General features: G+C 43.8%; 1 protein-coding gene across 2 annotated transcripts in view; it reads left to right on the top strand.

The window, feature by feature from the left end:
* Window positions 1-12,779, top strand: part of LRIG1 (leucine rich repeats and immunoglobulin like domains 1) — a 132,767-nt gene that overhangs the window by 86,568 nt on the left and 33,420 nt on the right. For both annotated transcript variants that reach the window (XM_034775938.1, XM_034775939.1), the window contains exons 4-7: window positions 5,084-5,221; window positions 6,381-6,524; window positions 9,383-9,526; window positions 11,171-11,314. In XM_034775938.1, coding sequence (XP_034631829.1) covers window positions 5,084-5,221; window positions 6,381-6,524; window positions 9,383-9,526; window positions 11,171-11,314 — 570 coding nt within the window. The remainder of the gene's footprint in view (window positions 1-5,083; window positions 5,222-6,380; window positions 6,525-9,382; window positions 9,527-11,170; window positions 11,315-12,779) is intronic.

Genomic DNA, 12,779 nt, shown 5'->3' with positions numbered 1-12,779 from the left:
AATGTGTTTGAACGTTAATAGAACTGTAGCTGAAATGCATATTCGCTCAAGTCTCTCTCTCTTTTGATGCTTGATTTTATTTTTGATGCTTATAACAGGTGTTGGTTTAATAGGTTTGCTGTATTCGTTTTTTTCTCCCCAGAGCCCAGCCAGCACTGTAAACTGACACTAGATGAAGGCTAAACACGTGATTTCTCCCCACCTCTCCACTCTTCTCTCACATTAAACATTTGCACTGCACACTAATACGGCCCAGACAGCATCGACTCAGGCCTTGTCTCTTTGAGAAATTTGCACTGATCTAATTTAAATCCATTTTAACTGATTTAAACTGGTGCAAACCCTCTTATTTTCCATTGAAGAGTGGCTTTCTTCTGCTTAACTTAAACTGGTTCCTAATAGAGTGAATCTAAACTGAAATAAGCTGGATTGAATCCTAAATAAGGGAGTCCACACAACTTTCTGCACTGGTTTAACTATACCCTAAGTTGAATTGGCCAGTGCACCTTTATTGTATAAAAAAACCCTTTGTAGCAGTGAAAGGTGAATTTTCTTTCAGTTAGTACCAGTGGAAAATGCCTCACCAGCCTGTTTATCAATAAATAGACACTAAAACGTTCAGCACTAAGGATACCCCCGGGGATTAAAGTGTAACTTTACTTCTAAAACACAGGCCTGGATTCCCGGAAATGCTGTGATCTTTTGAACTTGCACCACCTGTCTTTCCCCTCACTTAAAAAACCAACTCCCCCTCCCTAAGCCCTTCTCTTTGTTTCCTTTGACCATTCCATTTGCTTTTTAAATTTTAAGCAATTGAGCAGTGCCAAAGAGTGCCAAGGAAGTATTCACTACTTGTTGGAAACCAGGTCTCAGCTTTTGGCTGGCTTGGGAAATGGATGGTTTGGGAGGTTCATCCAATAGTTTGGAATTACCGGTGTAGGCACGTTCCACAGCTGTACAGAGACTAGTAAAGCTAACGCAGCGGAGTATGTAGGATTTACTTTGCACTTCAAATATTTTGCTCATTTAGCACCTTTCAGGTGAAAGTCTTTGACAGTCGTTACAGACCTGAATGAGTTTAGCCTCTGGTTTGAGCATTGGCTTGCTAAACCCAGGGTTGTGAGTTCAATCCTTGAGGGGGCCAGTTAGGGATCTAGGGCAAAAATCTGTCTGGGATTGGCCCTGCTTTGTGCAGGGGGTTAGACTAGATGACCTCCTGAGGTCCCTTCTAACCCTGATATTCTATGAAATTGTTTCTCACAGCATCCTGGTCAAGACAGATGAATAAACTGAAGGTACAGAAGAGTCAAGTGACATGCCCCAGGCTTGAGTCAGTACCAGAGCTGGAAGCTAGGTGGTCAGAGACTTGGCTGCCAGCCCTGGCTCTAATTACTGGATCTCATATTAAGCATAGTCATCACAGCAAACACATAGTCATCTTGTACTCTTGTGGTAACAGTGGCTGACATGAGACAGTAAAATTGTTTACCCTGGGGGGGAGGGGGGGGAAGCACCGTTTATTTGTGTTTCAAGGCTGATCAGATATTTTCTGATTTGCACTGATCTAATTTAAATCATTAACATTTCATCTGTAACCTGTGCAGTCTAGGAAGTTAAAATAACGGGTACTCAGTAAAATCCCCCTCTTTCCCAGGCATTGCACAGGGGGAGAGATAGGGGCCTAATGTCCTCACAATTTACTCTGCTTTCAAATTGCCTGGGGAATGGTAACAAAGGAAACGGAGCAAAAAAGCCCCAAGCAATAATGGGAAGGGTTAAACAGTGTTTCGGTGTCTATTGAAAGCACGAAAAAGAAAATGTAATCAAGCTGGTGAAGGTTTGGAATAAGTTGTATTTATATCACATGCTGTGTATAGGAAAAGTCATCGGGGCTGGTTTTGTTTGAAGTGCGATGTGCTGAGATGGTGCAGCGCTCGCAGCAAGCTGTCTGACGTTCCCCAGCTGGAACTGGCTGGAGGTGGTGCTGGGAGTCATTACTTATCATTGGTCCATCTTTGAGAGAGAAAGAGAGAGAGAAGCCTGGCTTTCCTATGTGAAATAATGCACACCCCTTAATCCACCAGCCTCAGCACAAGAAAAAGCAACAGCTGAATGGACAGAAGTCACCTGGAAACTGCTTGAACATGGCTCAGGCCAAAATAGTATCTTACACTTCACCCACCTTTTCCTTTCCTTCTTAAACTGGGCCCTGTGGTAAACTCTGGGACATTGTGCTTTTGATGCATGAGATACATACAGTAATATTAATATTCCAAAAAATGACATCTGTTTCTGCCTCTTAACTGGTCTGCACATCTGAAGCCATTTCATGCTTTCGATCCCTTATAGAGTTGCTGCTTTTTGTGTTTAGTAATCAGCAGGTAATTTATAGATTCTTGATGTTCTTTTGTATGAATCTACAATTCCTGGCAATTTACAGCTAGATTCTGATTCTGGTTCCAACAGTAGGTCTGAGATCGGAGTTGAACGCATAGTCCCTGATTCAGCACAGCTTTGAAATACACGCTTAAGTTCATTCCTATTTAGCAAAGCACTTAAGTATATGCTTTGCTGAACAGAAATGGTTTTAAGTGTGTTGCTTAAAGTTAGGCATGTGCTTAGGTGCTTCCTGAATTGGGCTCTTAGCTACGGTTTGTTTTAACATTACCTGTTATTGGACTCATTTGAAAGGAAGAACAGGAGTACTTGTGGCACCTTAGAGACTAACAAATTTATTAGAGCATAAATTTGAAAGGGAAGTTATCAGCTCGAAAAATCATATTTGTCTGAAAACTGGAACCTGCTGAAGTGACAAATTCAGATTATTAACACAGGGCAGTTGGTGTAAGAGAAATTCTTTTTTCCGAGTGTTTAATTTATGGATATGACAGCCCCTTTTGCATAGTCAATTTCACTGTTTTCCCTTAGGCATACAATCAGAATATATAGTATCTGGGTATGTCTACATGGGGATTAAAAAACCCATGACTGGTTCAGGTCTGCTCATTGAGGCTCGGGGTTAAAAATTGCTGTGTAGACGCTCCGTCTCCAGCTGCGGGGCTTTTATTGCTGAGTAGACATACCCTCTGGCTCAGGGATCGCTCTCATGTAGAATTCGTTGCAGGAATGAGAAGGCTGAAGTTTGTTTCTTCCTTGCTAAAATGACCTTTACATATATCAACAAGGAGAGCAAAAATAAGTTATTTCAAATGTTTTTAAGGATTTTTTTTTTTAATTTCAGGATGCAGGGCTTGACTCTTATTTATTCTAAGGCCTATTTATGCCACTGTGCCAACATATTAAGGGGCTTTCCTCACCGTTAGACTCCTTTTCGTGGCCAGGAATGTGCAAAAAGGGCCTTAGGATAAAATGTTCAAAAGTGGCTAAGTGACTTGGGATCCTAAATCCCACTGGCTTTCAATGAGATTTAGACTCCTAAACCATTGAGACACCTTTTGATAATTTTACCCTCGGCATAAATGAGAATCAGGCCTATCATATTCCAAGGGTGATTCATCAGACAGTGGAATGTTTGAAACTGACTAATTTAAATTTGACACAGTGTCTCTTTAAACCACCAGCTTAATCTGTGGAGAAACAATCCATTTTTTATTAAGGAGAGGGAAAGAGGACATTGTGCTGTGGAGAGTTACCTTTCCTCACCATTCGTTAAAATTCACTGAGCTGGGCTTCTGTTAAAGGGTTTTGTCTGGACTTATAAAAGCCGGGGAAGGTCTGGAAACAGAGAGAGGGAGATGGCAAGGACATGTTCAAAGATAAATCCCTGTATGTGAATATTGGATCCCAAGTGTTTGTTTAAAAGATCTGGTCTGGATCTGGAGAGCCTCGTGTTCCCATTTTGCATTCAAGAATGCTTTGGCTGGCGGCTTGCTCCCCACCCCTCTCCCTTACTTAGAGGGTAGCTGGCGTGATTAAGCTGTAGTCTTTGTCTGAAATCACTTTACTATCTCTTATTATTCAGCAGGTTCTCAAGTGTCTGTGAATGTCTCTATTTAGAGCTGTCTGTTTCAGCCTTGCTGGTAATAGCAATGACTGTTCACGCTGATCTAAATTCATGTCAGTCATCTGCTTTACTGTTTGTGTCTAATGCCCAATATATAGAGAGAGATTGTAAAGTTTGGTTGCTGTTCTTCCTTCTGAGTCAGGCCAAAAAGGAGTTAGAAAGAAAAGAGAGAGCTTTTATTTTAAAACTAAACTCTCCAGGTGCAAACAGATTTGGAGCTCTTCAGTTGTTTGACAGCTGTGGAAATCCAGTGAGTGATTTGTAATGCTTTCTGTGAGCAAAACGATTCCAATGTTAAATCTCCAGACTATTGATGAAAATGCAGCTGGCTTGAATCATTACTTTGGGGCCAGATCCTACAAACACTGCTGAGTGCAATGCTTAGTGCCGAGAGTTATTTTAAGCTCACTGTTTGGTCTAGGGTAGTAAACAATACGCTAGGAAGTGATTGCAGGATCAAGCCCCTGGATACTGTTTCTATGTGTTAGAAATCATTGTAATTGTAGCTTAGAGCTGGGACTTTTCAAAAGGGCCTCACAACGAGGCAAACAACCCCCAGAGCCTTTCACTGGGATTTGGGTGTCTCTTTATCTCCCTTTGAAAAATCCCAGCCTGTGTGTGTTATGTTGGAATTTTGGCAATTTGCTAAATCATCAGGTGACAGTGGGAGAATTCCTGTGACAATCCCAATCCTGCAGTCTCTCTTAATAATACATTTATTTTGGGAGTTAAGGGTATGGAAGGGATCCAGAATTGGGTCCAAATCTCTGGAAGGAAAATGCATCAGTGGACTCGGTAGTTAGCGAAGAAAGTCTTGTACCAAAATAGAAAAATCTCCAAATGTTTGTGATTTACTACAGTCTGACTAGCCGGAGAAGCAGCAGGGAGCCAGTGTGTGTATCTCTGACACTGGTTTCTGATTGGACCGTTGTTTCAGAAATACATTAAATACCAGTGTGGAAAGCTAACTGGCGAGTGATGGAATCAATTGCTCTCTGGTTATATTTTTTTTCTTTAAGGAAACTTGATTCTCCCCAATTCTCATCCTGTCTGTTTCAGGCATCACAACAGGATCCGCAGCATTGAAGCAAGTCAACTGAAGCCTTACGTTGCCCTGGAAACGTTGGACCTGAGTTCCAATGACATCACGGAAATACGAAGCAGCTGCTTTCCACAGGGACTTCCCATAAAGGAGCTGTAAGTTCTTCTTGTTCAGAACAGCATTAGTCGAGTTACCGCAGCAAAAAGGAGGCCTTTAAAATTGCCTTTAGAAAAGGGTTGCTAACAAACATTTCAAATAGAGCATTATAATTGTGGGTTCTAAATGCAATGAGTGAATTAAAACTCAGCCAGTTGTGTCCCTGTTCCCCCTGCCCCACCTCCACCCCACTCCAGCCTTGTCTTTTTGTTCTCTGATGGGTCTGTGAATAATGCAGGGATGTCATTTTGCTAGCTGCACTGGGAGCGGTGTACAGTGACCGGGAAAGGCACGTGTGCCCTTCAGGTGTGGGCATCCTGCATTGCTATGGAAACCTGAAGCCAAAACAACTATCCAGAGCAGGGACAGCTCTTCCATAATGGGAACCCCAGAAACATAAGGCGGGAAGAGAGGGTGTCTAGTCCACCCCCAGGCTGAGGCAGGATTAAGCATACCTAGCCTAGACCATCCCGGACAGGTGTTTGTCTACCTTGAGGTCTGTGCCTTGCTTCTGAAAGCAGACACCTGCATCTGGGGAAAAGTGGCTGTTTTCCTTGTAATCACGTTAAAATGGACGTTGGGCAACCATCGTTTTTATAGCCATACATACCAGCGGTCAGAGGGAGCCAAACGACCTCCCCTTGAGCCATGCAGGAAAAATACAGCATAATCCTAATGTGTATGTGGTCAGTGATATTACGTTATGTGTTTTCTAGAAGGCACAAAATAGTGATACTTCAGCATACGTTTAAAATAGCCTCCACAGGTTCTGCTCATAAGCCGTGTGTGTGCATAAGGAGTGTGTATGCTGTGGGTTTGATCCCACTCCTCTGACTGGAGGCCATCAATTTTTGGAACTGGTGCCATCAGAATGGGGTGACAGCAATGGCCCCTGTATGCTGTGGGTGTGACAGTGACTGTCTCCTTCATTGGAGTAGGTGGTGCTGAGCATCTCTGAAGGGGCACTCAGCCCCTTCTGCTAGGCGCTGACAATGTGCTTTGGGAAAGCATGTTTGTTTTTATTTGTCCCCAAACCTGCTCGGTTCCAATGTAATGTGTCTAATTTCACCAGCCCGTTTGGAGACCAAGCAAAGGCTGATAACTAGCAACGAAGGCCTCTGACACAACCGTTACGTTTTCTGTGCTGATTTATTACAGCAACCTGGGGAGCAACAGAATCAGCACCCTGGAGCCTGGTGCTTTTGATAGTCTGTCACGGTCCCTGCTAACACTTCGACTGAGTAAAAACAGGATCACCCTGCTTCCTGTTAAGGCATTCAAGTTACCCCGGCTAACACAACTGTGAGTAGAAATGTGCACTTTAATTAAGGTTAACCAAACTTTATGGAGACAAAATTTCCCTGAGGACATACGCACCAAATGTAACCCTTCCTCACCCTGCATCTATAAAACTTGGAATAAGCTATATTTAATAGTCCGATGGCGACACCTAATAAAACAAATTAAGAGAGTGGGGGGGTGGGGTGTTGCATGTGTTTGTTTGTCCGTCTCGTACCTATTCACTTATTTAGGTCACTCTTTTTAGATGAAAATAATGTAACTGCTCAGCCTCTCAGCTCTTTACAGTATCAAATATATCTCTTTCCCTTAACATTTTTTGGGTTGGGGAAAAAATGTGTTTTGCAAGTGGGCAGAAAGAGCTGAGTGACAGCATTATGTTTTTGAGACCACACAGGTATCTTTATGTGGCAATAAAAATGCAACGAAGGAAGGTTGTTAAACTGTGCAGTGATATTTGAGCGGCCAAAATAGTCCTTTCGATGAGCTAACACACACGTTGCTATTGTCTTGGCTGCGGTACAGCGTGAGCTACGTAGACAGAGATCTACATGTGCATCTATAAACGTGCCTTATGTGCAAACAGTCAATCTAATCGTTTAGCTTTTCCCCTTTACAGGCCAGATCTAAGGCCTGCTGCATTCTTTTCACTGAGTTTGATGGGCTTCGGATCAAGCTCTGTTTGCCCAAAAGACCATAGATAAGATTGAAACCCGTACCTCCAAATGGCAAACCATCACCACCCTATTAAGTAAACCGAAAGTGCCTAGTTTTGTTCAAGCTGTAGTCCTGGTCAGTGGGTATCGAAGGTCAGGGGAGGCCTTGCCCATGCTCTGCCCTGAGGCCCTGCTCTCAGTTTGCCTCTCCCCTGAAGCTGGCTGGTGGCCTGGAGCTCGGGGCTCAGGCCAGGGGCTGTGGTGGCTAGGGGCAGCCTGTGGTGACTCGGGCCAGCCAGGGGGTCAGGCAGCTCTGGGAAGCTGGGGCGGGCCAGCGAGGGCTCTGGCCGTGGGGTAGAGGGACTTGGAACTCCAGCAGGTGGGGGCAGGGCCAGGAGACTAGCCTCCCCGAAGTGGGGGGTTCACCCACCGCCCGTGGCTTCAGTTAAAAACTACTCCTACTACCCAGCCACATTTTGCTTGTCCCCTGGGAAGCTTGCTTATGAGATGCTTGACTGCGTACATCCCTGGATGTAAATTTGCCCTTGGATGCATACAGGATTCACGTTTCCTTCAGCACTGAACATCTGCCAGGAAGTTTTGAAGAACACCTAAGCTACTTAGGAGCACGTTCCATGGAGAGTCAGTGGTATTTGAGCTCCTAAGCTCCTTAGGAGGAAGGTTTTCAAATGAGTCTAATTTTCCCCTGTATGGGTATAGGAATGAACATCTACCTGTCTAGAACGGCACACAAAGTGGTATGGATGGGGTAGCTGGAGTTTCAGAATTAATCCTCTATAACTTTTCAGGTGAAGTATGGTTGAATAGTATCGCTAGCAATGCTGCAGAGCAGGACGTGGCAAGCTTGAAGTAGTCTTTTAATTATGCTCAGAAAGGATGTTAGAATAGCATTAAAGCTGAGTTTTAATCCCCAAAAATCAGAAAGCAGCTGCTTCCACCCTCCCCCCCCAACCCAAACAAACAAACAAAAAACCCAGCCCTGTGTATTGCCCATGCTGGTGTGACAGCTGCTACCTTGGCTCGCACTGGGAAGTGGAGAAGGTGCCTGCATTGGGTTGGTTTTGCGCCCCAGCAAGCTGGTATCCAGGTAACTGCTGTACACACACAATGTAGGAGCACAGGCATTTTTGCAGGTGCAAAATTGGAGGCAGGCTTGAATGTAGTATGAAAGTTTGACCTTCCTGTTTAAATCTGTACATCTGTTCTTAGTACACCATGCTGGATGAAATCCTGCCTCTCTTGAAGTCAATGGGAGTTTTGCCACTGACTTTAGTGAGGCTGGCATTTCACCCTGGTGCCTAGATCTAACTCATGGCATGATCTGTAACTGCCTATTCTAATGCCCTGAGTATAGGTTAAGTCAAGTCACCAGTTATATTCACGTATTATTGGTGAGTATATGCACAGAAATAATTGGCTTTCCTAAGTTTTATTTAAACTTTCCTTAGTTTTAAAAAAAATGCTTAATAAAGAAAACATTTTGGAGGTTTCATCGGAAACCTCTTGTTTCTTTCTTTATTACTTTCTTAATATAGGGAAAAAAGGCTAACGTTGTCAAGGAAACTGAAGGTTATCCTTCCAAACTAGTAATAAAATTTGCATCTGGGGTCACACTTGACATATGTTTGTCAGAGTAAATTTTTACGGGCCTGTTACAAGCCTTTATAAATAGAGGTTTGTAAGGATGTAATGCTGATCCCTAATTGTATGGGTTTGAATGGTGCTTCTGTGTTGGAACAGATGAAGTGTGAAGATTGAACTCAGTTGATGAAAAGTATAAATGGCTTATCTGAAAAGCATGTGGGGGAGGGGAATACTATTCTACATCCATTTTACTTATTGCCCTATATTGGAGTTTCCTCAGGGCTTTAATTCAGCCGGAACAGAGCTCTGGTAAATATTTTCAGATCCACAGGGCTGAAGCCCCGAGCCCCGAATGGTTAGGTGGGGGCTCCGGGAAATACTCTGAGAATTTAAGCCCTGAGTTTGCTCAAGAAGGAGTTTGTTTAAGAGAAAATGGGCCCCGGTGACTTTCCAGGCTCGTTTCCGATGCCCTTCTGCTCTCTCATGGGAACAGTTCATGAAGACGTTGTTGGCATTCCTCCCCCACATTGTGTGTCACACAGATGATTTCATGACAAAGGACTGGGATTTAATACATTTCTACGGTGTTGATGATTTTAGGGAGTTAAACCGGAATCGCATCCGCCTGATTGAAGGCCTGACGTTCCATGGATTGGACAGCTTAGACATTCTGAAGCTGCAACGCAACAACATAAGCAAACTGACCGACGGGGCCTTCTGGGGTCTGGCCAAGATGCAAGTTCTGTAAGTTGGGGGAAAGATTTATTTTCTCTGTGCAGTGTGGACTTCTCCTGTGATCTCCTCCTTTCCCCCACAGTTCTGCCAGGGACTGGTGGGCACTCTTGACATATGGCCTGCCGTCACACAACAGCAGGTGGAGGATGTTTGTACTCTGAGATCTTCGGTTCTGCCTCTCATCCACTAGATACCCAGTCTCTGCTCTGCTTTGTCACCTCCACACTGCTTTACTTGAGGCGATTGTAAAAGGAAGGGAAGGTGTAATGCCATTACTGGTGCCTCTTTCTGTGCCATGCGTGCACTGGATTCCAGGGTGCTGCCACACATAACCCTTCCCCTTTCTCCAGCAACCTGTATCCCTGTGTCAGTGTATTGAGTCTGGCTGGTGGTTCTGACCGGATTACACGAGTTGAATAAATTACCGTTTCCAGGTAAATTCCCATTGCTCTCGTCTCTTGGACGCTGCCCTCATTTAGTGTCCTGAGGTGTTTCTCAGGACAAACACCTCCTGCTATGTGGAGATACGACACCCATATATCCAACACTGCTTAGAATATGGTCCCAGAGATCCCTGGCTTCTGAATGCTACCAGCCAGCTGTTCAGTACACATCCTCCGGCAGGGATTATTTCAGAGACCTCACGTATATTTGTGTGCAAACTAAAGCCCTGATCCTGCAGTGTGCCTCTCAGGGCCCCATTGACTTCAAAGGGGCTCTGCACGGGGACATAGCCACATGCCTCACATTGCAGGATCTCCTTGCATTACCACTGTGATTAGGCGACCATCCATGGAATTGATTTAGAGTGGAAGCTGGACAGAAGGATTTAACAACAGTCTCACTCCCCTTCCACAGCATGGTCAACCAGAGATCCTCTAGTAAGATTTCAAATTGACCATTTATGCCTTATGTACATGGTAGAATCCTCTTGAAATATATTTATGTATTCTTTAGAAATCTTTAGGAAACATTGCAAGGCCTTTCCACTCACAATTCGAACGCCCTTTTATTCCCGAACCCTTATCAATTCCCCGACACACACACACCCGCCAAAAAAACCCCCAAATCCTAACCCAACATGGTGTTGATCCCCAAAAGGGAGATGTGCCAGAAACTCCATGCGGTCCAGTAAACTTTGCTGTTGATTTTACGTGGAAGGCACTCAAATGCTGTGATGGTGAGCAGCAGTATAAAACCCGAAGATAGATAAAACAACAATGCCAGCGACTCCTTGAAGCTTGTGGATACAGAATGATTAGCTTTGTCCAATTCTTTAGGGGAATATAAAAGAGTTTGGGCAATACCATTTACCTTTGTTGCAACAGAGCTCTGGGAACTAACTCCTGGTTTGACACTGGGAGAAGGCGTGAAGTGTGTCTGGGAGGCAGTTTTCCCATCTGAACAAAGGATGATTAAATAGCTCCATATTTTTTTTTTTCCCCTCCTGCGTGTCCTTGTATTTGCATACTCAGCAGGCGTGCGCACGTGCTTGGGTGTATGTCGAGATGTACAGACCTGGGTGTAAAAGAAAAGTGAACATTTTATAGAAAGTTTCCCAGTTCTTTTTGGAAGTCCTAAACGGCATCAAAATGTGACTGGTGCTGCCTGACGGTGTGGACAGTCTGTCATTTACCCTTCTTGTCTTCATAGGCACCTGGAGTATAACAGCCTGACACAAGTGAACAGCGGCTCTCTCTACGGCCTCTCATCTCTCCACCAACTTCACCTCAGTAACAACTTGATATCCTACATCAACCCCGAGAGCTGGAAGTTCTGTCAGAAGCTGCACGAGCTGTAAGTTGCTTCCTGATAGCAATAACGACCTTGTTAGTTATTACGGTACCTGCTCGAAAGGTGTTTGTGCTGGGCATAAGGAATAGATCCTGCTAAAAATATATACATTCGTTTACAGGGACTAAAATTGAGGTTACAGTTTGCGGCTCCTTTTAGGTTATCTAGTTGCCAGACTTGTGTTCTCTTGCACTGAATCAACTATATAGCTCAGAGGAAACTTTGCTTTATTAGTTTGTATTTTACAGTTGACATAATAAATAATCACATTTAAACCACCTAACATCTGGCTACCTCAAAAGCAATGAGTGAAGTGTTTTACTCTTGTCTCTTCTGTTTATAAATTACTCTTACTATAGGGCTCATCTGTTGGAAGGTAAAAACGTTGGCCTCGTTCTCCTGAGATTCCCAGCTGTGAACATTTCATTTACGATCTCTTTGATAAATAAAAATGTACGTGGCCTCGGGGGAGAGATGTCAGCATCTCTGTCATTGCTAATGTTCCGATGAAGGAGACACATTTGGGATGCTTGCAATATTGACAGGACTAGCAGTCACTCCCTAAACTTGCTAAGCTGTTTGGTTAGAAAACACAATATAGATTTGTTTTTAAAAGAAAAACGTGACAAGTTCAGTTTTATTATGGAACTGTAGCTCCTGCTTTCAGATCTCATCCTGCTAGGAGATTCATAGAGTCCAAGGCCAGAAGGGACCATTGTGATCATCTAGTCTGACCTCCTGTTATCACAGGCCAGAGAACTTCTCCCAGAATAATTCCTAGAGCAGATCTTCTCAAGCTAAACATTTTTAGAAGTTCCCCTTTCCATTGAAAAAAGATACTAGATCTCAAATTCAGAAATGTTTTGATGATGAGAGAAGAAATATTGTCTGGAGAAAATGTTCATGAAATTCATCTAATTTATCAGACGTGTCTGAGATGGCTGCCTTGAAAGGTACTTCTTCCTGCAACGATACGCTCGTCGGCATGTAGCCTGATAACCACAGGCTACTTGACATAAAGAGCTGTGTTTGGTACAGGAACTCCTCACCTAATGTTGTAGTTATGTTCCTGAAAAATGCAACTGTAAGCGAAACGATGTTAAGCGAATCCAATTTCCCCATAAGAATTAATGTAAATGAGAGGGTTAGGTTCCAGGGAAATTTTTTTCACCAGACAAAAGACTATATTATATAAGACACACACACACACACACACACACACACACACACACNAGGGCACGTGCACACACACACACACACACACACACACACACACACACGATTGTGAAGCTTGGTTGAGGTGGAGGAGTTAGAGGGTGGGATATTTTCCAGGGAATGCCTCACTGCTACATGAGCTAGCAATTGACTGAGCCCTCAAGGGTTAACTCTCACACTCCAAGAGGCAGCAGGAAAGGAGGGAGGGCAGACAGAGACACACCCCCTGTGTGTGAGAGAAAAAATGCGCATT

The sequence above is a fragment of the Trachemys scripta genome, chromosome 7, assembly GCF_013100865.1.
Source record: "Trachemys scripta elegans isolate TJP31775 chromosome 7, CAS_Tse_1.0, whole genome shotgun sequence".
NCBI lineage: Eukaryota > Metazoa > Chordata > Testudines > Emydidae > Trachemys > Trachemys scripta.
The sequence above is the reverse complement of the archived record's forward strand: the minus strand, read 5'-3'. Positions and strand labels throughout refer to the sequence as shown.